This window comes from Stegostoma tigrinum, chromosome 14 (assembly GCF_030684315.1).
Source record: "Stegostoma tigrinum isolate sSteTig4 chromosome 14, sSteTig4.hap1, whole genome shotgun sequence".
Taxonomy (NCBI): domain Eukaryota; kingdom Metazoa; phylum Chordata; class Chondrichthyes; order Orectolobiformes; family Stegostomatidae; genus Stegostoma; species Stegostoma tigrinum.
The window spans coordinates 36783666-36811239 of NC_081367.1; the positions used below are offsets into that span (position 1 = coordinate 36783666).

Here is a 27574-nt window from a genome sequence, read left to right on the forward strand (position 1 = left end):
TTCTCTCAAAACTTAAGAAGTAGTCAAAAGAATGAGGGTTTTGGCATCTAGATAATTACCTGTTCCATCAACTGGAATTCCTTGTCTTGACTGGATAGAACTACTTTTGTATAAAGCTACTTGCATATTTTCCTGACTGGTACAATTCCCAATCTATTTGTGTTCTTTTCCAAAGCCACCAGTATTTTGCTTGCCAACCTAGCCCCAATTTTTTATAAGTGTCAATGACTTCAAGCTAGATTTAATCACATTTATCCCATCTTCTAAAATCACCTTGTTAATCATTTTGCTTTAGAAAATGAACCATGAACTAGGTGTTGACAACATTTTGTAAACACATACTTCAACACATTCTATCAATATTCTATTACAAATCTAACAAAATGGCAGTTAGATTATGGCATTGACAGTTTGTGTTGCTGACACTTTGGATTCATACTTATCCAAAATAAAGTTTAAACTAGATTCTTATTTGGATACTTTTCATCTGAAACCTCTTCGTTACTTATGTTCTGATGGTTATTTTTTCATGAAAATTGGTAGATTGTCAAATATTGTTTACAGTGTTCAGGGTGGACCTGTTGTAATTTTATCAATAAGCAAAAGTGTGGATAGTTTAAATTTACCATTGGCAGCCATGTGTGTAGTTTCTGAGGCCCTAAGATCTGGAATTCTCTTCCTAAATTTCTTCTATCTCTTTCCTCCTTTAAGAAGCACCTGAAAGGCCATCTCTTAGGACAAATGACTAAAATATTGGTCAAAGATCTCTAATTTTGCTTAATAGTATTCCAGCAGTTCAGAAGAGGTTGTATTACAGTAATGGCACTTGTTCGTTTTAGTAATTTTCCATTGTAGGCGATTTGTATTTTTATTTGTTTTAAGATAGAGCCAGTAGATACTATCATAAACTTGATAAGTTTAAAAAACTTTTTATATTAATTTTAATTTTTTGTTGCAGAAACAAAGCAACATGGCTGGAAAATGAACTGGACATATTTACAAAACAGTACCTGCAGCCAAACCAGTGAAAATTTGCTAAACCTAAAATCTAAATGTCTCATATAACCTCACTGATGGGGATTGTCACCAGTGTTGCCACAGTGCTGTTTGAAAAATACAAACTTCCAGTCCCTTTTATGTACAATGACATTTTTTCCAGGATCCTTCTTTCAATCCTCCAGAAATCTAACCAGATATAGGAAAAGACACACACTATTCATTTAAATTCACCCACTTCAAAATAAGGCATTGATGACTGGGATTATTCATATCTTAATAGATGTATTTAATATGGTGAGAAAATTTAAATATGTAGCATCATAATTTAGCAAAGGATGTAAATGCCACTGTTACAAATACTGAGGAGTGTAATTGATAAGCATTGTTTAATATCAAATTGTGACAATATTTCAGTTGAATTAATTAATTTAAAGAAAGGCAATTAGCTATTTGCAATGCACCTAGGAAGGGAATAAAAGAAATATTGTTATTCTATGCGGTACTGTATGATAAAATGTACATTTCCTGCTCATTGTCTGGATACATGACCCACGCGTTGGTTAGCTGTATAGGTGGATATACTATCTAATCAAAACACACAAACCTTTAGTCACAAAAATTCTGACCTGTTTGAACCTTAATTTCTCACTTATGCAAATTTACATGTAATTTTTTTTCATGATTTTACAAGCTTCTCCTTCTGCTAAAATTAGTACTTGTCTTGAGAGAGTGTCCTTCCATTAAACTGGGTTCTTATAAACATTTTTGATACACATAAAAAGATGGTGCTGAAAAGAGTGTTGGCAAAGCTTTATATTTGTGGTTATGACAACTGTAAGAATGCCAAATTGTAAATGGACACCGTGATTATCCTGCAGGTGAAAAGATTGCTTATTGGTTGGCAAGTTGACTCTGACGAGGCATGGAATTCCCATGAAAGAGCAATGGGCTTTCCAAGCTCCTGCATAATTCAAAAATTGCGTAGGCTTATACATCCTTTAGTTGCATTGAGTGACTTCCTTCACATGAATGGGTTGTGTTGCTATCAGGTGCAATTGAACTACATTGCAAGCTAAACTGTTTACTTTCAATTAGTTATTACAGTAGTTGATAATATGTTCTGGTTTGTTCAGCAAGTGCTGTGCCATCACAGGATCAGATTGAATAGACTGTTTATTTTGGAAGCACAGGTAGGCAGTCCTCAAACAGTATTGAGCACCTAAGGAACATGCTAGCAGAGTACAGACCTTGGTCAACCAGCCACACTTTCAAAATCCGAAATATCTACTCTTAGGTGTGATTCTGCTAAACAATCCAGAATGCACTAACTGCTACAGAATCAATTTAAAATAATCATTCAAACTCATAAGATGGCTCATTGATACTGATAGAAGTGAGATGAATTGTTTGGCCAAGGCAATTTTTTGCAAACAAAAACATTTGAGCCATGGATCTCCTATGAGTTACGTAGAGAGATGACTGGCAAGAACATCCCGATCAGTGCACTTCTCTCCAGCACTATAAACTGTCATGACATTTGAAAATTTACATTCTTCAATCAGTACAAGACAAAAAGCTTCAGCAACGCCTTTCTCTTTCCAGCAATAAATAGATGTCCAGACCTAAAGTAAGTACAGTTTATGAATGAGGCTTCATATAATCAATCATGTACCTAATGACTGGATATTATTGCATAAGGCTAAGCAATGAGGATTAAACTAAATCTTATTTAATTGGTATTGACATCATAGAAACTTAAATGTCCATAATGTTATTGTTTGAGGGATTCCCAAGATGCTGCAAATGTCCTAATTTTGTAAATATGTTAATATAATTTGTATGTGAGATAAAAGGAAATTTAACTATCAAATACTGGAAAGAACTTTTGAATTCATTTGCAAACTATTTTCATGAAGACCACCTAGAGTCTGAGTATCATTCTGATTAAGAACTTTTCATTGAAACTTTAGATGAAGCTCAGTCAAAGCTGGACCACAGTCTAATACTAGAGCCTAAATTTCACATATACAGCGTTGCCACTTCAGATTACAAATCAAATTCCAACATTACTCAGATTAACAGAAGCAATATTTTTGATGTGACAGTTTAAATAATTTAGAAATGTCCTTTAAAAGTTCAATTCTTTAGTCTTTGTTAATAGCATCACAATCAGCATAAATGTGAATCATAACATGCTGACTGCTTATTGTAGAATTGGCATGTACTAGATATCAGACCTGTTTATTGGGCAGTCTAAAGAATAAGGTTAAAGACAATAACAGCAATGAAGAAAGAGTAATGAGTTATTGATTCCAAATATTTACATTTAGTAAAGTAGTCATTCTATCAACTTTGTCTTGTATGGGTTCTTAATATTTTTGAAGTTTATCTGCAGATATCTAAAGCTTATTCATAACACTTCTTTTGCATCTAAAAATAAAGCCACTAAACATAGCCCAGATATTTTGAGTGATCAGCAAACAACTGATTAAACTGAATTGTGCCAGTAATTTCCATGGAGGTTACTCCAACCTAAGCATACAGAAATGGTGTAAATGGATTTTTATACCATGAATTTCCATGTAATACACTGAAAATTCTATCTTTTCTTGATTAAGAACTGTAAACCTTAAAATTTGATCTTAGCACTGTGAAATATTTACACAGTATATCCTGCCCTTAAAATAACTCACCAAGATTATTTTCATTTAAAGGGTTGCACATTTATGTTAAATGGGAGAGAGATGAATGATGTTTACTAGACACACATTAATGAACACGTTTGTACAGTGTTAGATTTGATCTTAAATTTTCTAACTCTTTGAACTGTTTTCCAAATTTCTTGTCTCTCTTCCCCGTTACTAGATCTATCCACTGTGAAGGGTTAACCAAATTTATGATCTTTGAGCTGTGTATTTAAAGCAACTGTACAATTTAAATGTACAAATAAATTATTTGAGTTACTTTGTCTCAATTTTTCATCCGAGGCAGGAGTGAATTTTTCACATGAACAATCTAAGGTTCTGGTATTTTGATTTCCAAGGAGTTAAGGACTGCTTCCAGGAAACCAGGCACATACTAATTGCAAATAATTCCTGCTGGCTTGGTGGAATGGAGGTGAGAAAATATTATTTGGAAGGGGGTGTGAAACTAAGAATGGAAGAGATATGTCTTTCTGAAAAGGCTAAGTAATAGGCTTGGTGTTATTCATGTATTTATGTGAACAATGCATAGAAGTATGGAAAACCCTAACATCTGAAATTGATGCGCCACACGTAAGATTGACATATTTATAATGACTAAGCTTCAACAGCCTTCTGAGTTAAAATATACCAAAGATTCATGACCCTCAGTGAAAAAGTTCCTCTTCATCTCAAACATAAATGGCTTGCTCCTTCTTTAGACTTTTATCCCCCAATTTTATTCTCTTTTTTCCCCACCACTTTCAAACAAAAAGGGGAAGCATGTCAACTAAATTGATAGGGTTATTTTGTTGAGATTTGAATTGAACTTCAGTATCAAAAGGAGATTGGAACAGAATGTTAAATTACATCAGTTAAACACATCAGCTTCATATGGGAGCATTCTGCCCATCCCTGGCACAATGGAACATTGTCTGGAGATACAAATTTAACCCAGGTTGAGTTTAGAACATTTTATTTATGAATTTTAAATTTAGGTAATAGCATTTCTTTATGCCTGGTTTATTATAAAGTGCAAGCTAGTAATGCCTAAAGAGTTTCATCTGCACAGACTCAACTTCACAGCAGGGTGGTCTTGGAAAGCATGCAGGGTGCTAAAAACAAACAGTACAAAATTATAAACTAATCAAATTAGACTATCAGCTTATTTAGTACAGTTCAATAGATTGACCATGGAACATTGTTTGACATCGTATATGTCTGTGTGCGTGTGAATTGACATTAACCTACTTGCTGCTTTGCTTTGGTTTAACATTTCAGCGAGAACCCTTAACTTTCCTCTAGAAGATTTAAAGACTTGCATTAAAATATTCTCTTCTGTAGTTTAATAAAAAGGCTGAACAAAGTAGGTATTTGTCACCAGTCCAAAAAAAACTCAAAGTGGATCTTCTTCATCAATGGTAAGTTACTATAGTGCTGCTGCTGCAAAGGGTATATGAATAGGAACGGTTTAGAGGGCTAGCAAATGGGACTAGGTCAGATTGCGATGTCTGGACAGCATGGACAAATTGGGCTGAATGGTCTGTTTCCGTGTTGTACAACTCTATGACCGTATAACTGGCAAACTGCATTTTGGAGTTGGAGTTGTAGACAGACTATGGATTTTCCATGACAAGATTACAATGGACAGCACATTGAATAATGTGGTCACACCTCTGCTAAATTGTGCACAAATGGAACAGGTTTGGGTTACGACCAGGCAGAGTAGAGAAAGGCAGGCAGTTTAGGAGACACTGTGACCATTCTCCTGCAAAACATTTACTTTTTTTGATTCTGTTGTAGTGGATGGTGGGATGGCCTCTCAGAGGAAAACAGCAACAGATTATTTGTACCACAATTGGCTCTGCTGCACCAGACTGGAAGAATAAACGTAGGGTGGCTGTAGGAAATGGGGATTGAATTGGAAGGGGAACAGTTTTTTTTTGTGACCACAAATGAAACTCCAGGATGGTAGGTTGCTTTCCAGGTGCCAGGTCAAGGATTTCTTGGAGTAGCAACAGGACGTTCTGGAGTAGGAGTGTGAACAGCCAGTGGTTGTGGTCCACGTTGGTACCAATGACTTTTTTTTTAAAAAGGCCCTAAAAAGCAGAGTAAAGGGAGTTCAGAAGCAAGTTGAAATGTAGGTCTTCAAAAGTTGTAATCTCAGAATTGTTACCAGTGTCACATGCAAGTCAGAGTAGAAATAGCAGGATATATCAAATGAATGTGGCTGGATTAGATTAGATTCCCTAGTGTGGAAAACAGGCCCTTTGGCCCAACAAGTCCACACTGCCCTTTGAAGGATCCCACCCAGACCCATTCCCCATAACCCACACACCTGAACACTAAGGGCAATTTAGCATGGCCAATCCACCTAGCCTGCACATCTTTAGACTGTCGGAGGAAACCCACACACACATGAAGAGAATGTGCAAACTCTGCACAGTCGCCCGAGGGTGGAATCGAACCCAGGTCCCTGGTGCTGAGAGGCTACAGAGCTAACCACTGAGCCATCGTGCCACCCCGTGGAGAGATGGTGTAAGGGGAGGGGTTTCAGATTCCTGGGGAATTGGAACCAGTTCTGGGGCGGTGGGTCTAGAACAAGCTGAATGGGTTGTTCCTTGGCAGGACTAGAACAGATATCTGAGGGAGGCTGTCTGCCAGTGCATTTGGAAAAAATTTGAACTAAAATGGCAGGGGATAGGAACCAATACAGGGAAATGGTTGGAAGAAAAATGAGAGCCAAAAAAAACCAAAGAAATAAGTGATGGATGAAGAATTCATCCCCTAATAATGTGAACATTTGAGAAGATGAGACTTAGGACTATGTGGAGCATTTATAATAGTGAATGAATTAATCTCACAAATCGATGTAAATAGTTGGGATTACAGAGACATGCCGAGGGTGACTAGGGATGGGAACTGAATATCCAGCAGCATTCAGTTTTTAGGAAGTACAGATAAAAAGGAAAAGATGTGGGGTAGCATTGCTGGCTAGAGAGACACTAAAACAATTTTGAGGAACGCAGTCAGCTCTGGTGGAGTCTATATGGAACAAGGTTACAGATATCAAGGGCAGAAAACATCCGAACAAGAACTGGTGATTCAGCCCTTCAAGTCTCCAATAAAATCATGGCAAATCTGATTTTATCACATAATTCAGGAGTGTAGAATTAAGGTTAATCTATATATCTACCTCTGCTTTAAAAATACTTAAAGATTCAGCATCATCTTCCTTTTGTGGAAAAGAATTTCAAAGACTCCCAATCCTCAAAGAGAAAATGTTTCCTCATTGTCTCAAACAGGTGCCTCCTTATTTTTAAACTATGACTCTCCAGTTCTATATTTGCCCACATGAGGAAACAGACATCACATGGTCAGGAAGGACAAATCACATCTGAATTTTTGAGGCAAGCTTAAGTGAGTGTATTGATCAGGGTATTTGGTGCAAAGAGGAAGTGTTTTTGGCTCACAGTTTGTAAGGTTTTATTAGGATAAATTGAAGACAATGGTTAGAGGCCTAGCACAGTACGAAGTGAAATTCCATGAAAATATATATTCATTGGGCGGTAGGAGTTGCTAATTTGACTATTATAGGAGTTACTTTCAGATTGAAGGGAAACGAGAAATATTTACAGCTTACAAACAGGGAAAAGGTAGGGTTTTTGTTTTTTTTTAAAAGCAATGAATTAATAACTAAACCTGCATCATGTAAGAGCTGGTAGACCCAATTGTGGTTCATTGTGACCATATCTGGAGCGAGTGTTGGTTGCTCGAGCAACTCCGGCTCAGAACCAAGAAAGGTGGTAATCTATGAATTACTAGCTGAGCCACAAACTCATTGACACACAATCAACAGATTATAGACACATGGCTCAAAGTTTGGTGTGGGAGTAACTGGTTTAAATTCATTGGACATTGGCATCAGTTCTGGAGAAGGAGGGATTTATTCTGATCGGATGGGATCTACCAGAATCCTGCTGGGACTAGTGTCCTGGCAAATTGCATAATGAGAATTCAGATAGAGCTTTGAACTAAATAGTGAGGTAAGGGGTCGAGTTGCATGGAAAATTAGAAAATCAAAGGTAAAGGAAGAGGTAGGATTGCTGGTTAATGATGGTGCTGATTGTTACCATTAAAAAAGAAACAATGTGTGAATGTTATATTGTACCAGGAAACCATAAGGGTAAGGATGGATCACCTTGTTAGTAACTTGGTAACAGGACAAGCATAAAGGCTTTGTACCTTAATATACGTTCAGGTAAGGTAAATGAACTTATGGTGTAAACTGGACTTCAATAACCTCTGTTGGGCCCTCCACCTTTAATTAGTTTAAAGTTTCGAGCAACAAGTAATGGGACAGAGTATTGAAAGGGTCAGGAATCTAACTTCCAAGTACAGCAAATAAGGAGACAACTACGAGAAGCAGGGAAAACACATTAGTGTTGTACTAAATCAATACAGTACATAAAATAAGGGTAAATGAGCCTGTAGTGCAGATTGTACCTGCTATATTCAATGTGTAAATCAAGAGTGGCCACAGGGGATCAGGGCCAGAACACACGTTCTATCAAAAGGTCAGGTAGATGGGCAGAGGTGACCTTGTTAATACAAATGAAACTAATTCAAAAGCAAGAAGTAATGTTGAGTTGAGGAACTGCAGAGGAGAAAAAGAAAAACCCTGATGGGTGTTATGGTCAAGTCTTCTAGCAATAGTCAGGATGTGGGGCCAAAAGTAAATCAGGGAGATAGAAATTCATGTAAGAAAGGCACTATCACACAATCATGGGAGATCTCCAACATGCAGGCAGACTGGGACAATCAAGTTGGTAGCAGATCCCAAGAAAAGAAATTTGCAGAATGCATATTAAATGATTTTAGAGTAGCTTGGGGTAGAACCTACTAGGGAACAGGCAGTTCTGGATTTAGTGCTATGTAATGAGGCAGACTAGATGAGGAGCTTATGGTGAAGGAAGCCCTAGGGAGTAGTGTTGCAAATATGATGGAATTCACCCTGCGGTTTGAGGGGGAGAAGCTGGAATCAGATGTAATGGTATTACATTTGAGTAAAGGTAACTACAAAGCTATGAGGGAGGACCTAGCCAGAGTTGATTGGAAGGGGAGCCTAGCAGGGAAGATGGTAGAGCAGCAATGGCAGGATTTTCTGGGAGTATTTGGGGAGGCACACCAGAAATTCATTCCAAGGTGGAAGAAACTTATGAAGTGGAGGACATGGTAACCATGGCTGACAAGGGAATCATGGACAGCTTAGAAGCAAAAGGAAAAGTATACAATGTGGTGTAGATTAGTGGGATCACTAGCAAAGAACAACTTTTTAAAAATGTGGCAGAAGATGAAATAAGGGTAAGCTAGCTAGTAATATAGAAGAAAATTGTAAGAGTTATTTTAGATACGTGAAAGACGAGAGAGAGGCAAGAGTGGACTTTGGATTGATGGAAAGTTAGGCTGGAGTAGTAGTATTAGGGAATAAGCAGTGAACCTAAAGTATTTTTCATCAGTTTTCACAGTGCAAAACAGCATACCGAAAATTCGAGAGAGTCAGGGCATAGAGCTGAAATGTCTCAAGCTGGATAATTCACTTAGCACACTATGCTGTAGTCCAAATAGACTCAGATGATGAGGCATTGGTGGCGTATCTTCCAGGAATTGCTGAAGTCAGAGGTGTCAAGAAAATGGCTAAATGGTTTGAGGAAGCAAAGCAGAAGTCCAGCAGCTTTAGGTCAGTTAGCTTGATCTCAGTTATTGGTAAGATGTTAGAGTCCATTATTAAGGTTACTATTGCAGAGTACTTGGAAGTACATGGTAAAATAGGGCTGAGTCAGCCCACCATCAAGGGGAGGTCATACCTACAAATGTTAGAATCCTTTGACAAGGTCAGGAGCAAGTTATACAAAGGAGAGCCAGTGAAAGTGATTTGTTTGGATTTCTAGGAGGCTGCTAAATAAGGTAACAGCCCATGGTGTAAGGGGAAAGATATTGGCCTGGAGAGAGGAACAGTTGACTGGCAGAAGGCAGAGATTAGAAATAATGAATCTTTATCAGGATACAACTGGTGAACCAGTGGAATTCTGCGTTGGTACCATAATTTTTCACATTAGACGTGAATGATTTGGCAAAGGAACGGAGGGCATCAGGTTTTCAAATAACACAGTTAGGTGGAGGGACAGGTTATGTTGAGGAAGTGGGAAGCTGCAGAAGGAATTGGGCAGGCCAGGAGAATGGGCAAAGAAGTAGAATACAAAGTGGAGAAAAGTATGAGATTATGCACTTTGGTTGGAATTTACGGGGAAAGTCTTCAGAAATCTGAAGCACAAAGGGACTTGGGAGTCTTAGTTCAGGATTCTGTTATGGTTAATTGGAGGTTCAAATGGAACACTATTTGCTAGCGCTGTCAGGGAAGGTTTAAACTATAATGGCAGGATAACTATAATTACCTGTGTAAGGTGACAGAGGAAGGCAACAAACGCAGGACTGAAAAACAGAAAAGCAAGCAAAAGTGAGAGGCTGAAAAGTCAAGGGTGGAAAGGGGACCTTAATGCAAAATAGAGCAAAGGTGACACACAAGGTTAAAGGGATGCCTAAAGGCATGCTGTATGACAAACTTTTGACATATAAATGCATCAAGGGGAATGGAGAGAAAGCAGGGAAATGGTGTTGAGACAGGATTGACTGTAATGATAGTGAAACGCAGAGCAGGCTCAACAGGCCAGTTTGCCTACAGCTGCTCCTAGTTTCTAAAGATCATGATACAGATAATTCTATGCCAGGGTTTCTAGAGTAGGAAAGCTCAAATGGGTTTGGAGTTTTCCTTCTGCAGCTTTCTAGGGAAAAAAGTCTTATCTTTGCATACCTTGTATTTGTATTTGTCCTAAATGCAGTGACAGTCTTGACAAATGAATTTGCACAAAATTCAAGTAAAGGAAGTGAGTTAAGGTGACAGCCTCCATGGTGAGGGTGTTGTTTTGTTAAAATTCTTTACCAGATGTGGGCATCTCTGGCCAGGTCATATTTATTGTCCACTCTGACTGATCTGTAGAAGGTGATGATGGTGAGCTACTGTCCTTGGAGTGTACGTAAAACCAAACATTGGATTAAACATTTCTTTATAGGTCAAACGAAAATACCATACCTGTAAGTTGTACATAATGCACAGAGGGACCTTAATGTCAGCACAAAAACAGTCAGGTAATAGACTTGGTTAAAAGCATTTATCAGTTACAATCAACTTATCGCAACATTAGTTTCACTGAGCCACTGTACAAATACAAAGGAAGTTGATGTGAAATCAGACAATAAAGATACAAAATGATGATCGTTTTATACAGTAGCACAATAGAAGAAACCACATGGCACAAGTTGCTGGTTTTATTGGCTGCAGAAGAAAACTTAAGTTTCTTATTTTAATACAAAATCCAAAGGCAGTCCAGTATTACAAAACTGGTGTTAATACTGTAACCAGAGAGAAAAACATTTAAATACCAGCTGAAGTTTGGTATTGTACAGGCTGAACACCTGGTTTTGCACTTCAGACCAATAATTTTAATACTGAATTTAATAGCAAAGTACACAACTGCATGTATATTCCACATATTATTTTACACTGTAGATATCCACTTGAAGGCCCAAGGTATTGTTTTTGTTGGCTTGTTTAGAGTACAACTAATTAGATCCAAGATGTTATTTCTATCCTGAATCTTCAGATGTCCCCCAAAGCAATGAGCTTGAGGAAATAATGTAAGCTTATGCATTGCAATTAAAATCATAAGTACACATTTCCACTTTCTAGGTGAAAATCTAAATTGGCAACATCCAGGCTTTTCAATATTTAAGTTGAACTGATCCAAATTTAACCCCTCATTCAATAAACTTCCATTTGCACATTCACTGCAGGACATACAAACAAAGCCAAATAATCATCAGCTGTACAGTTTGCTTGACTACAGACTTCAAAAACTAAAAGGCATGTCACAGATTACTTAAGTCATTAAGTTGGTTTTATACTTGGGCTATGATGTACATATAATACTCATAAGAGTTAATTATTTGTTTCAAAGTTTGGCTAATACCTTTTCTAATTGTTAAAGGTTAAAAGCCTATTTTAAAACCTCCAGGTCAAAAATATACACTTCAAACTGAAGTTCTATACTTGAATGTAGGGCACATTGATTCACAAAGGCTTCACACCATTTAAACGGTTTAAACCAAATGCTTGATCTTGGTGTCCAAATTAATTACATAACACTTTCAAACTCATTTAATCCAAATGTTACCTGGAAGAGCTAAGTGTATCTGTACAAAATAGTTATCAGATCTATTGTGATTAGGGCCATTACTGGATTGAAAGTTATTACAAAAAATTTGTCTAAAGGCTATTTAAATTTTAAATACATCTGCAAAACATAATACTGGCCTGACTTTAAGAAACGGCATACATAATAATTACTCTTAAAAGAAAATTTCATCCAAAGCTGCTGTTCTGGAGGAAACGGATTACTTCTGCATTAACTTGATTAGTGTTTGTTGGTCCCAAAGCTTTAAAACTGACCTCAAATCAATGCAACTTGTTCACATTGGTGCACCAATAACACTGGTATCTTCAGTAAAGAAAGCTAAATATTAGATTTATGTGGTTTATATCTTTCAAATTACACCCAAGACTGCTCAACAACTTTAAAGGGGTTAGTCATAACATTCTAATTCAAGACAATGATATTGACTCAACAATTCAAAACCTTGATGTTAAAAAAAAGAGAACTGTGGATGCTGTAAATCAGAAAAACAAATTGCTGGAAAAGCTCAGCAGATCTGGCTGGATCTGTGGAGAAAAATCAGTTAACATTTCAGGTCAAACGACCCCTCCTCAGAACCCCTCTTGTTGCTGTTGATCTTAAAGCAGAGCTGACAAATTTCAGTAAATCAAAATGTAAACTCTGGACTTCATGATCAGTTGTAATTACTCATGCTTCAAAATGATTTAGTAATTTAGAATAACTAATTACCTCCTAAATTGTCATTGAAGCATGTTGGAAAAAAGCTATTTATTACATTAAGAAGTCTACACAACACTGACATTTAGTGAGGAAGAATGGTATTTTTTGAAACCTGCTCCCCCACCCCAACAAAAAAAAAATCAGCAACTAAATTCATTATATCAAGTCAAATGAATCAGGGAAGGAATCTCTTCAAATTGCAGAATGTTCCAAACAGAAATTTGTTTTTGGATGGTAGCTGTTTGAATGGAAGGAATGCAGAAACAGTTCCTCTCAATCGTGAACTTGCTGCTTCTGCTGGAAAATGCATACATATCTCCCCCTCTCATTATTTATTTTCCTTATCCCTGTCCAGATGCTACCCTTCACAGAAAAACTGAGAAAGATCCTACCAAGACCCATGGGCTGCCATAAGCTTCACCATAACCAAGTAATATTTTTTGGGAGGGGTGTGTTCTGGGTGCAATATATTAGATAAAAAAGTGTTATTACAAATGTGCAACTTTAACATAATGGATCCTGCTTCTTCTGTACATCTGTGTACGGTTAAACAGCACATATGCATTTACAAAACAAAGCATACAAATGGAATGTTTTTTATAACTTAAAAACTGCTGCAAAAAAAAAGCCATATAACTGAACTTAATTTTTTCACAATAAGTTAATTCACAAGAAAAAAAAATGTCAACAGCAATCAATTTATCCATCACTGGAGTCAAAGAGTGATGCCTCAAATACAGGCAAAGATAGAAACCTAGTTTTAAAAATGTGATTTTTTTTTTTACATAGACAGATGTTACATGATTAACTGCTAGAATGTGTACATTCCATATGTACAAAACAATAGTTAGCAGATTTAGAACGACCAATAGACCCTCCAAACAATTCAGCCATTAAAACTAAATGGTTAGTTTGAAATATTTTCTTAGCTAACATAGTTACATGTGCTGGCTCCTTTTAAAATTTAACAGCTTTCAGGATTTGCCTACTTTACAGAAGCTTTGTTATACAATTGTATTCATTTATAGAAAAAAAAACACCTGCAAATACTAGGTAAAAAGAATGTTATTTCATTGCCATTAACTGCATCTTAGGAACTCAGTCATAGTGAAGGATATTCAGTTGACATTTCTTCAATTCCAGATCTTTAGGAAACTGTCCCATGATCCTGTTGCCACAGCCATTCCATCATCAGTGATACCTAAACAGCTGACACGATTGTCATGTCCAGGAAGCACTCCTAGAGGAAGAGAGAAGGAAAATAAAACATAAATGAAACAAAGCAATTTTGATTTCAAAGTATGACAACTGAAACTTTAGTGTTAAAAGCGTTTTAACTTTTAATTACATTTCTCTTTTTAACCAATATAATATACGCACTTGGCTCTGCTAGCAACTATTTTTAAACCTGTATTATTCAGGTTAACAATTTACACCATAGATGGGTAAGTGACTCTAAATTGGGAATATGTAATAATTAATTCTCAAGATATGGATAACATCAACAACCCGACAATCCCTGACTTTGAAAAGTGTTCGCATATTTAACCAACTTGGTAAATAGCTAATGAATGTTTTAATAACTCATTTTTGGAAAGTTCTGTATTGCTTATTTGTAGTTGCTTAGAAGTTATGACACCTCAACTGTCGGTGACAAATTCCAAGGTTTTGACCTAGCTATGCACAATCATTGTGGTGAAATTACTGGCAGTGACAGTACCACTGATTCTACAGTGAACAGTGAAGAGACTCAATGGTATTGCAAGGCAACCTTGTCTAGCCCCAGAGATTCTATTCTACAGGTGAGACAGGACATAGCCAGTCAAATAGAATATGAAAACGCTCACACATGCATGACCCACGATATAAATATGTTGCTTGATTAATCCGTGAGTCAAGACTTCCAACATGAGCACAACATGCAAAGCCTTTGTGGTATCAGTTGGCCTGTGTTACAAAGTGATTCTTAAGTCAGCCATATGATGCAGGATTGAAGTTAAGTGCATGTCGATCAAGCAAATTTGGAAAGCTTCCTCTTCAACAGACAGCAGTAGGTGATGGATTCTTAGAATAATGGTCATTTTTCGTGATGCCCATCCAAAAGACCATATTTAAGGTCATACATACATCATGGAAACAGATCCTTCGGTCCAAGTAGTCCACACCAAAAATGTTCCCAAACAGAACTAGTTCCAGTTGCCTGTAATTCATCAAAAACCCTCCAAACCTTTCCTATCCATGTACTTTTCCAAATGTCTTTTAAACGTTGTTGTAAGTATCTGCATTCACCACTTCCTCTGACAGCTCATGCCACATGAGCCAATCTCTGTGTGAAAAAGCTGCTCATGGTCCCTTTTAAATTTTTCTCCTCTCACTTTAAAAATATGCTCCCTAGGGGAAACACAGCTGCTGTTCACCTTATCTATGTCCGTCATGATTTTATAAACTTCTATAACCTCACCAACCTCCTACGCTCCAGTAAAAAAAAATCCCAACTTATCTAGCCTTTCCCGAGAACTTAAACCCTCTGGTCCCAGCAACATCCTGGCAAAATGTTCTCCATATCCTGTCCAGTTTAATAATATCCTTCCTATAACAGAGAAAGCAGAACCACACAAAGTAGGCCAAAAGTGGCCTCACCAATGTCCTACATAACCTCAACATGACATTCCAACTCTTGTACTCAGCGGTCTGAGCAATAAAGGTAAACATGCTAAATTCCTTACTCACCTTGTCCACTTGTGACACAACTTTTAATGAAGTATAGACCTGAACCTCTAGGTCTCTGTTTGACAACACTACTTGGGACCTACCATTAACTGGCTCTATCCTACCCAGGTTTGTTATTACCAAATTGCAATATTTCATATTTAGCCAAATTAAAATCCATCTGCCACTCCTTAGCCCCATCGATCAAGATCCCTTTTTAATCTTAGATAACTTTCTTCACTATCAACTATACCACCAATTTTGGAGTCATCCGCAAACTATGCCTCCCAAATTCTCATCCAAATCATCTATAAATAAGCGGACCCAGTAGAAATCCCTATGGAGCACTGCTGGGCACAGGCCTCCAGTCAGAAAAATGACCCTCCACCAATCCCTGTCTGGTATCATCAAGCCAATTTTGTGTCTAGTTGACAAGCCCTCCCCGAATCCTATGTGATCGAACTTTACCAGTCTATCATGCGGAACCTTGTCAAAGGCTTGATTAAATGTCTATGTAGACAATTATCAGAACTTTGTGATCAGTGAATGTCCACAATCTCTAGTTCAGGCAAAGCTGCAAACCTAAAGTGGCATAGTAAAGAACCCAAGAAAAACACAACGGCAGAGATAACTGCAAACATAGTGGAATGTACGGGGCTACTTGCCTATTTTAGTATGAAGTAAGCTCATAATAGATTATAATGAGAATTTGGATTCCAAAGTGGGGGGAAAAGTGGATTTTAGTTTCCAGTTCTTTGAAACATAGGAACAAGGAGCACAAGGCTACTTGATTCTTTCAGCGTGGTCCACCATTCAGTAGGATCATAAGCATATCCCTGCTTTTTCCCCAGAACCCTTGAGCTTTAAAATCTGAAAATTCTCTCTTTCTTAAATATATTCAGTGATTTTTGAGAAGATTTGTAGCTCAGGTTGAGATTCTGGATGTGAATTTGCTCGCTGAGCTGGAAGGTTAGTTTTCAGATGTTTCGTCACCATTCTAGGTAACATCATCAGTGAGCCTCTGACGAAGCGCTGGTGTTATGTCCCACTTTCTATTTATCTGTTTAGGTTTCCTTGGGTTGGTGATGTCATTTCCTGTTCTTTTTCTCAGAGGATGGTAGATTGGCTCCAAATCAACGTGTTTGTTGATGGAGTTCCGGTTGGAATGCCATGCTTCTAGGAATTCTCGTGCGTGTCTCTGTTTGGCTTGTCCTAGGATGGAGGTGTTGTCCCAATCAAAGTGGTGTCCTTCCTCATGTGTATGTAAGGATATGAGTGATAATGGGTCATGTCGTTTTGTGGCTAGTTGATGTTCATGTATCCTGGTGGCTAGCTTTCTGCCTGTCTGTCCAATGTAGTGTTTGACTATGTAGAACAGAAAATGACATCACCAACCCAAGGAAACCTAAACAGATAAATAGAAAGCAGGACATAACACCGGCGCTTCGGAGGCTCACTGATGATGTTACCTAGAATGGTGATGAAACATATGAAAACTAACCTACCAGCTCAGCGAGCAAACTCACATCCATGTATTCAGTGACTTGGGCTTCAACGCCTTATGGTAGAAAATTCCACAGGTTCACTATCCTTTGAGTGAAGAAAATTTTCATCTCACCTATAAAGGAACTACCCCATATCCTGAGACTGTGACCCCTCATGCTATACTTCAAAACTAGCAAGAACTCCAAAAGTAAGTATGTCTCACGTCCAGGTGTGGTCTTACCAAGGCCCTGTACAACTGCAGTAAGACATCACTATTTCAGAACTCAAATCCTTTCATAATGGATGCTAATATACCAATTGCCATCCTAACTCCTTATTGCACTTGCATGCTTGTTTCCATTGCATGGTGTAAAAGGACATCCAAACCCCTTTGCGCATCCACACTTTCTAATATATCATCATTTAAATAATACGTTTCTAGTCTGTTTTTGGTATCAAAGTATACTACTTTACATTTAGCTTCATTGTACTGCATCTGCCGTGTCTGCTCAATCATTCAACTTGTCTAAATCGCCTTGAAGCCTTGTTGACTCTTCCTCAATTCTAAATTCCATCCAGTTTAATGTCATCAGTGACCTTGGAAATTTTGCATTTAGTTCCCTCACTCAGGTTATTTATATATGTATTCTGAATAGTTGGAGCCCAAAATGACCTCTGCAGACACCACTAGTCACTGCTGTCACCGCAGAAAAGACTCATTCATGGTAAACAAACAGGAGGCTGGAAGAACATAGGATGCCAGGCAGCATCTAGAGGAAAGAAGCAGTCAACGTTTCGGGTATTACCCGGCACTCATTCATTCCCACTATTTCCTTCCTGTCAACTAATTCACAAACTATGCAAACAACACTACCCCTACTCCATGTGCTTTAACATTGCCCACTAAATGCTTATGCAGGACCTTATCAAAATCCTTCTGAAAATCCAAGTACATTATGTCCATTTGTTCTTATCAATTCTACTAATTACATCCTCAAAAAAACTGCAGGGGCACTAAAATAAAAACTAAAACTATAACACCAAACTAAACAGGAGCAATTAAGGCCGATAACTACAATTTTAGTTAAAGAGGCAAGTTTCAGGCAGCATCTTACAGTTGGAAACTAAATTTGAGGGGCTCAGGAAGGAACTCCAGAGCTTGGGATTTAGCCAGCTGAAGTCAAGGTCACCAATGGCAGAATAATTAAAAATAAGAGAGAGATGCTCAAGAGATTGGAATTAGAAGAATGCAGGTATCTCAACATTATGGGCTGGAACTAGCGATATGGAACAAGTGAGGCCAAGGAAGCATATGAAAACAAAGATGTGAATTTTTAAATCGAGGTGTTACTTAATCATAAGCCACTGAACAGAGAGATGACTCATGTATTGGATTTGATGCAGGAAAGAACAGGTGGGGTTTTGGAAGACTTCAAGGTTTATGAAGGACAGAACGCAGATGGCTTGTCAGGAATGTACTAGAGCGGTCAAGTCTAGCACTAAACTGACTCTGTCATCTTTATAGATAGTAACGTTCATTTCATACAATAGGTTCATATAACATCATCGTAAAACTTCGCCTTTTGACATGACTGATATTGGACCGTAATGGTAAAATTCTGATTAGAAAGGATGTTAGCGAGTTTTGAGAACATTTGTAGCTCAGGTTGAGGTTCTGGTGGTGAGTTTGCTTGCTGAGCTGGAAGGTTAGTTTTCAGACGTTTCGTCACCATTCTAGGTAACATCATCAGTGAGCCTCCGACGAAGCGCTGGTGTTATGTCCCGCTTTCTATTATATGTTTAGGTTTCCTTGGGTTGGTAATGTCATTTCCTGCGTTGGTGATGTTATTTCCTGTTCTTTTTCTCAGAGAATGGTAGATTGGCTCCAAATCCATGTGTTTGTTGATGGAGTTCTGGTTGGAATGACATGCTTCTAGGAATTCTCGTGCGTGTCTCTGTTTGGCTTGTCCTAGGATGGATGTGTTGTCCCAATCAAAAAACACTACATTGGACAAACAGGCAGCAAGCTAGCCACCAGGATACATGAACATCAACTAGCCACAAAACGACATGACCCACTATCACTCATATCCTTACATACACATGAGGAAGGACACCACTTTGATTGGGACAACACATCCATCCTAGGACAAGCCAAACAGAGACACGCACGAGAATTCCTAGAAGCATGGCATTCCAACCGGAACTCCATCAACAAACACATGGATTTGGAGCCAATCTACCATTCTCTGAGAAAAAGAACAGGAAATAACATCACCAACACAGGAAGTGACATTACCAACCCAAGGAAACCTAAACATATAATAGAAAGCGGGACATAACACCAGCGCTTCGGAGGTTCACTGATGATGTTACCTAGAAGGGTGAGAAAGCGTCTGAAAACTAACCTTCCAGCTCAGCAAGCAAACTCACATCTAGAAAGGATGTATGGCCCAATTTTGAGTCTGGTAATGGTCAGCTTAAGCACGCAGCTACCAAAACTTGTTCCAAACTTTAAGGCAAAGTAGGTTTCCATACAGAAGATGGAAGAAGCTGTTCTGTTGGAGTAAAATATTCAGAAGTCTTCCTACAGCTCCAGATTGTAGGCAGAAATGTCCAACTATATCAAAGCTTTCGAAGAGCTTATGGATAAACTTTGTTTGCGTTCTAAATCATATTGTCCCTTAGCTGACATGACACATTATTTGGAAACAAAAAATGCATAGTTTTACTGACCTGCACGGTCTCCTTTCAAGGAGTCCCAAACATTGCAATTAAAGTCATCATAGCCTGCCAACAAGAGGCGACCACTTTTGGAAAATGCAACTGATGTAATCCCACAAATAATGTTATCATGGGAATACATCATCAGCTCCTGGTCCGCTCGGAGGTCAAACAGTCTGCAAGTGGCATCATCTGATCCAGTGGCAAATGCATTTCCATTAGGGAAGAACTGTGGAAACACGATATAATATCTTGCCAAATTGTAACTACGTTAAATAGAATAGTACAGAAATAGGTATAAGTTAACATTACAACATAAACCAAATATAGAGTAATTGGCTTGTAATATGAATTTATGTACAATCACAAATTATAGAACATTTACACCAGAAAAGATGACAAAAGGTTATCTCTTGTGTCCATGTCAGCTCTCTGCAGGAGCAATTCAATTAATCCCAATCTCTGGACTTTTTCCTGTGCACCAGTGATTTTCTCCACAGCTTTTCAGATCCTCAAATTTTCTTTAGAAAGTTACAGTTGGAATCACCTCTACTTCATTCTCTGGCAGTGCTTTCATCATTACCTCTTTCACGACTCATTTTAAATTGGTGTCCTCTCGTACTTAGCGTTTCCATTGGGAGAAATTGTCCCAACTAGTATCCAGACAGTTAATGACTTTGAACATGTCCATCAAATCTCCCCTTAACTTTTCTTTCTCTGAGGAGGATGGCCTCAACTTCTCCAATTTATCCTTGTGACCTCAAGTCCCTCATCCTAGAATCAATTATTCTTGTAGTTGGTAGTATGCATAATTTGTTTTTGATTTAAAACTAATGCAAAGTCAGCTCAAATCATACACAGACTTCAACAATGAAATGGTAGAAAAATTATTTCCATTTCCAACAATTATCCTATAGACACAAAAGTTGTCACATATCTAGAACCAGCAGAATTCTTCTGTCTTATTGACATGACCAAAAAATATATACTTACACAAACTGCATTAATATCAGATACATGTCCAGTGAATGACTGTCTACACATTCCATCTCTAATATCCCAGAGTTTGGCAGAAGCATCACATGCACCAGAAACAAAAATTCGCATATCAGGACTAAGCGTGAGACTCATTACATCCCCAGTGTGTCCTGAAAACATGGTAGTTTGATGACCAGTTTCAATGTCCCATAATGCACTGTAAATACAAGAACAGACATTAATGCATTCAGCAGTATTGTTAAAAAAAAGCAGGTTTTCCATAAAACCACTGGCTCATCTTCAACAAATGTGTTTTGTTGGAAAAGGAGAATCAGTTGGGGTATATTTCTGAATTAATCTTAGGGGTTTTGAGTAGAAAGTTAACTGCCCTAGCAGTAAAGTTAGATCTATCTTTCCCTAGTTTCTCTTCGATATCCTTTCATGCTCACTCCAAGCTCAGTCTGTCCATGAACTCCAACTCCCACACTCCCCAAGATAACAAAGAGTGAAGCTGGATGAACACAGCAAGCCAAGCAGCATCTCAGGAGCACAAAAGCTGAAGTTTCGGGCCTAGACCCTTCATCAGAGAGGGGGATGGGGAGAGGGATCTGGAATAAATAGGGAGAGAGGGGGAGACAGACCGAATATGGACAGAGGAGAAGATAGGTGGAAAGGAGAGTATAGGTGGGGAGATAGGGAGGGGATAGGTCAGTCCGGGGAGGACGGACAGGTCAAGGAGGTGGGATGAGGTTAGTAGGTAGGAAATGGAGGTGCGGCTTGGGGTGGGAGGGAGGGGACAGGTGAGAGGAAGAACAGGTTAGGAAGGCGGGGACAAGCTGGGCTCATTTTGGGATGCAGTGGGGAAGGGGACAACTTGTGCCCAGAAACCATAACCACTCTCCCCTACATCAAAGACATTTCCGAAGTGACTGCCAGACTACTCAGACCTCTTGGCATCATGGTAGCCCACAAACCCACCAACACACTAAAACAGCAGCTAATGAACTTAAAAGACCCTATACAGACAACAAGCACAACGAACATCATTTACAAAATACCTTGCAAGAACTGTGACAAACACTACATTGGACAAACAGGCAGAAAGCTAGCCACCAGGATACATGAACATCAACTAGCCACAAAAAGACATGACCCACTATCACCAGTATCCTTACATACAGATGAGGAAGGACACCACTGTGATTGGGACAACACCTCCATCCCAGGACAAGCCAAACAGAGACACGCACGCGAATTCCTAGAAGCATGGCATTCCAACCGGAACTCCATCAACAAACACATTGATTTGGAGCCCAACTACCACCCTCTAAGAAAAAGAACAGGAAATGACATCACCCCATGGAAACCTAAACAGATAAATAGAAAGCAGGACATAACACCAGTGCGTCACCAGAGGCTCACTGATGATGTTACCTAGAATGGTGACGAAACGTCTGAAAACGAACCTTCCAGCTCAGCGAGCAAACTCACATCCAGAACATGCCATGTTTCCTACTCTCCAACTTTGGTGGTCATGTCTCAAGTACCTAGACTCAAGTCTGAAATTCCATTACTAAATCATTCCATTTCTTCCTAAAGCCAAGGTAATTTGTAGGATTGAGTTAATTTTGACTTGAGTAAACAGGTTCAGAAGGGCGGTCACTGGACTCAATGTTATTTTTTTTGTCTCCACAGATGCTGCCAAAACTGCTGCGTTTCTCCAGCAAATTTTGTTTTGTTTGACAAATGTGCTAATGCTTTTGAAGCACAGCTATATTTTAAAATGGGTAACTTCAGTGCGTAACGTGTCTGTTGTTAGTTTACATGGTTACTTTAATTTGTCTAAGTTATTAACAATGATTGTGGAGTCACTAATAATTCTTGTAACTAAAGGACACTGATTTTTGTCTCCCCCAGAATTTTAGATGTATCACTGAGGACATTTGAGAGGATAGTACACCATGAGAGGTGACACTAAATACCCCAAGATGATGGATTAATTGTTCATTGGTGCCTTTTTGTGGAATTAATCTAGAATAGACAAGCTGTTAAAAAACAGATAACTTTATAAAATGATTGACATGTACAAAAATGAAAGCAGGGGCAGTAGGAAGTGATGTCATGAAGATGACCATTTCTTTTAAAGGAACAAATCAAGAATTAAGCATAGACTACCTAGTCAATCCTAGAATGACCATAAACTGTACATAAACTAATAAGCCACTTAAAGTTCAAGGTTTCTCTGATCATGCACAGGAGGTAATGGTGTGCAAGAGTTAAAAAGGCCTGAGCTTTAATGGCACAAGAAAAAAGACAGACATTGAGTCAACAGAACAGAACAAGAATCTGGTGTCCAGTGTCATGAACTAGCAGCCCACTATGGAAAAGTTGGGAGCACTAAAAACACTAATAAGGTGTTTTAATCATATCATTTTCCTTCGTGTTTATGATCAACTTAATAAATTTTGTGAAACTTGAGAAAATATGTTTGCACTTGCAGTTGGTCTTGTAACTAACTAGGACTAGAAGGGCGCCTTCAGACTACAACTGTAATATATCAGTTTTACATTTGAAGTGCACCCCAAAATCTTACAAAGCCAGCTGTCCTAATATCTCATCCTTTCACTCAGTGTCAGTATTTGACAAGGTTATGCATCTGTGCATGTTTTGTTACATTAAAAGAGCTATGTAAATGGGGGGAAAAAAAACACTCTGAATGAAGATTGTTGCCAACTGTGCGTTCAACTCCTCTTGACCAATGGGAAAGGACTAACCAGAATTTCAACTGTCAGAATGGAACTACTTGAGATATAGTAGGAATTGCAGATGCTGGATAATCTGAGATAGCAAGGTGTAGAGCTGGATGAACACTGCAGGCCAAGCAGCATCAGAGGAGCAGGAAAGCTGACGTTTTGGGCCTCGACCCTTCTTCAGCCTTCCTGCTCTTCCGATGCTGCTTGGCCTGCAGTGTTCATCCAGCTGTACACCTTGCTATCGCAGAATGGAACACTTGGTGGTTTCCCCATTCCCCTCAGCGTATGCATGATGTCTGTTTTGATGAAGTAAAATACAACTCCTGCAGGATGACTAATTTTGCACCACAATTTCAAACAAAGCTTCAGTAATTTAAATGGGTTGAAATAGCAATAGAGATTAGTACAAAAAATTATGCAAATGAAATTACAACTGCAAAATTAAGTAGGTTAAATCTTATACCAATACAATATACAGGGTCTCATACTTTTCATGTTTAATTGCAGAATAATTTTGTAAATGATTTTCATGCACAGGAATGTCGTGGGAGACCAGAGAGGCATAAATACAGTGAAGATGCAGCTAGTTCAGCACTCTCGCAGAGTAGGAAGCAATAGGCAATGCAGGAATCATTTCAGACAGTGTGGCAATCAACAACTGGGTACTCAAACCTTAAAAGTAGTGCAATGCCACGTATATCACTGTGGGGTAAAGGGCAATAGCAGGCACCATAGCAAAGTGCAAAATACAGCTATTAAAGAGGATTTGACAGTCTGAGGGACAGGTAGGTATATACTTTTGCAACCAGTGAGGGGTGTACTCAGTGAAAAAGAAGTATTAAGTTGTGTGAATATTGGAGATCTGAAATAAAAACAGTGCTGGAAAATTCTAGAGAGAGAGAAACAGAGCTAACTTTTGAGTCCAACCTGATTCTTCAGAATTAGTATTGCATGCAGTTTCTTCCCAAGTACCAGAATAAAAGGACATCACTGGTGGATGCAGATACCAGAGTCAGGAAGGGACAGACGCGTGATGGGAACTAATGACAAAGGAAGGAAAAGGATCAAAGTCCTTCAAGGTCAGTTTCAAGGTCAAGGAGACGAATGAATGCTCAGTACGTCTGTACGTTCAAGGTTTTGACTCATAAGAATCTTGAGCACGAAGGGAATCAACGGATGTGGAGATGTAAATGTAACCTGATTATCATATTTCAGAAAAAAGTGAGCTCAAGGACTATAGTCGCTACTAGTGGTTTTTTTTAAAGAAAAAGAAGAAACAATGAAATGGAACAACAGAACCTGGTGTCAGTAGGGCAACATTTGAGGAAGTCAAAAAGGTTTTACAGCAGTTATGGAAAAGGACAAGCAACAATGAACTGTTAAAATCTAAACTGGAGGAGAACTAATTTCAGTGCGTTGAAAAGTGATCTGGCCCAAGCAATTCAAAAATTAGAAGGCAGAATGGTAAATTAACATTAGGATCAGGGGTCCAGGTTCAGAGTAGGCATTTCATCAAGGGAATGCAGAAGGATACGGTGATGGAAAGACCATCAAATGGCAGAGCTCCCCAAAAATAAAAGATTAAACAGAAAACAGTTTATACCAGTTTATAAACTATGCTTCATAATGCTGGATAGAAGTTGAACAAAGTATAGAGAACATTAAGAAAAGGAAGTAAGAGGGGAAAGTAAAAGGAATGGGAATAAATTAATAGTTAACTTCATAAATGATAGTCAAGAAGTCTGATTAGGGGTTAAATGGAGACCTTCAATTGAAGGTAAAAGGACTGACTGGCAAAGTGGCAAAACAGGAGACAGTAACAAAATTGGATAATGTTTAACAGATCAAGTGGACTTACTTAAAACATGGTCCTATGAAAATGAGAAATATCACTCAGTCTGGATACAATGCATTCTCAATTAACAAGGGAATGAAAAGGAGAAATTAGAGAGACTTCGGCTATATTTTTTTCAAGTTTTGTATAATATGTAAAAAGGCACCATAGGACTAGGAATTGCAATTATTACACTATTCTTTAAAATAGATAATCCAGAATTACAAGCCATTTAACTGTGTTACACCTCACTAGGGTAACACGCTGAAAATTAAGTTCTGCTCCACCCTGAGTTAATACAAAAGTTAGATTTTATAACAGCACACAAAATTTCCCTACTTTATCTGTCTTTTAGACCTAAGTTGACAGAAATCATGGACCAGGTTTCTGTGCATAAGAATTACTATTTAATACAAATAAGTAAGTGCTAACTACAGATAAACAGAACAGAAGGTCAGTGATACGATGTCACCCGCCCCAACAGCCTCAGGTGCACCTGTATCACAGATAATGTTGCAGACATAGATCAGCCTTCTTGAAAATGAGCCCACAGAAAACGACTGGCCCGAATGCAGTCTCCGGCCACGCACTCAGATCCTGCACTGCCCAGCAGGTGAGAGTACTTGCAGACATCTTTAGACTCTCCTTACTATGATGTCACGTTCCCACCTGCTTCAAGAAGGCCACTATCACCCTGGTACTAAAGAAGGATCAGGTAACATGCCTTAATATCTACTGGCCAGCAGCTCTGGCATCTATAATTGTGAAATGCTTCAAGAGGTTAGTAATGGCACACGTGAACTCAAGTCTTCCAGACTGCTTTGATCCACTAAAATTTGCCTACTGTCACAATTGATGCATGGCAAATGCCATTTGGTTAGGTGTATTGGCTATGCTAAATTGCCCATAGTGTCCAGACATGAGCAGATTAGGTGGATTAGCCATGGGAAATGCAGGGTTACAGGGATAGGGTTGGGTTTAGATCTCGGTGTGATGCTCTTCAGAGTGTCGGTATTGACTTGCTGGTCTGAATTACCTGCTTCCATACTGTAAAGATCCTATGATTCTTTCTCCCTGGTCATAAAATCATCCCCGGAGCATCTGATATCAAAGGATACCTATGTCAGACTCCTAATTATTGATCCTAGCCCCACCTTCAACATCATTCCAACCAAACTCAGCTCCAAACTCAGATCCAGGACTCTGCTCCCACCTCTGCAACCAGATCCTTTATCCCTGGCCCACAGACTGCGATCAGTAAGAACAGGTGACAACAACTTCTCCACAATAATCCTCCACACTGGCACCCTGCAAGGCTGCACACTTCAGCCCCTTACTGTACCCCTTATACACTCACAATGCAACACCTAGCATTTATCTGAGTAAGTAGAGGCATTGGTATGCTTTCTTGACTGTATTAAACTGCATCTACTACTCCTTGGCCCATTAGAATAAGATCCTGCTCTACTGAGATAATCATCTTCAATGTCCACTGCACAATCTATTTTGATGTCATCTGCAAACTTACTAACCATACCTACTGATTAAGATCAAAATCATTTATACAAATGAAAAAAGCAATGGGCCCAGCACTGACCCTTATGGCCCACTGCTGGTCACAGGCTTCCAGTCCAAAAAGCAACCCTCTATCACCACCCTCTGAATCCAACCTTCAAGCTAATTTTGTAACCAAGTGGCTAGCCTCTCCTGGATCCCATATGCTCCAACCACACAAAACATATCATATCACGTATCAGATGACCCTTCAAACTCTTTGCTGAAGTCTCTATAAACAATATCTACTACTCTGCCTTCATCAATTTTCTTTGAGTTTCAGCTATAGGGAGAGGCTGAGGCTTTTTCTCCCTGGAGCATCGGAGGCTGAGAGATGACATTATAAAGGTTTATAAAATCATGAGGGGCATAGATAGGATGAATAGCCAAGATTTTTTTCTAGTGTAGTGGAGTTTGAAACTAGATTTCGGAAAGATGGTGGGTGATTTTAACTACCTCTAAATTGACTAGAGCTCACTTTGTGTTAGGGGCTTGGATGAGGCAGAATATCTAAGGACCATTCAGAAGGGATTCTTGACATAATATGTAACTAGTCCAACGAGGGAAGGGATTATACTGGGATAGTGGGAACTGCCGATGCTGGAGAATCTGAGATAACATGGTGTGAAGCTGGATGAACACAGCAGGCCAAGCAACAGAGGAGCAGACAAGTTTGACGTTTTGGGTCGAGACCCTTCTTCAGAAAAACTGAAGAAGGGTCTCAACTGAAACATCAAACTTTCCTGCTCCTCTAATGCTGCTTGTCCTGCTGTGTTCATCCAGCTTCACACAGGGATTATACTGGAACTGGATTTTGGGAAATGAGCTTGACCAAATGAGTGAAGA

The 27574-nt window shown here is 38.7% G+C and overlaps 2 protein-coding genes across 5 annotated transcripts in view; one reads left to right on the top strand and one right to left on the bottom strand.

The window, feature by feature from the left end:
* The window catches only part of LOC125457844 (mitofusin-2-like), a 69877-nt gene extending 65925 nt beyond the window's left edge, over positions 1 to 3952 (top strand). For all 3 annotated transcript variants that reach the window (XM_048542522.2, XM_048542520.2, XM_048542521.2), the window contains exon 18: positions 959 to 3952. In XM_048542522.2, the coding sequence (XP_048398479.1) occupies positions 959 to 1028 (70 nt within the window). In that variant the 3' untranslated portion in view covers positions 1029 to 3952. The remainder of the gene's footprint in view (positions 1 to 958) is intronic.
* Positions 3953 to 10890: 6938 nt separating this feature from the next.
* The window catches only part of LOC125457818 (guanine nucleotide-binding protein G(I)/G(S)/G(T) subunit beta-1-like), a 57764-nt gene continuing 41080 nt past the window's right edge, over positions 10891 to 27574 (bottom strand). For both annotated transcript variants that reach the window (XM_048542454.2, XM_048542453.2), the window contains exons 8-10: positions 20603 to 20804; positions 19622 to 19838; positions 10891 to 13931 (exon numbers count right to left, since the gene is read on the bottom strand). In XM_048542454.2, the coding sequence (XP_048398411.1) occupies positions 13825 to 13931; positions 19622 to 19838; positions 20603 to 20804 (526 nt within the window). In that variant the 3' untranslated portion in view covers positions 10891 to 13824. The remainder of the gene's footprint in view (positions 13932 to 19621; positions 19839 to 20602; positions 20805 to 27574) is intronic.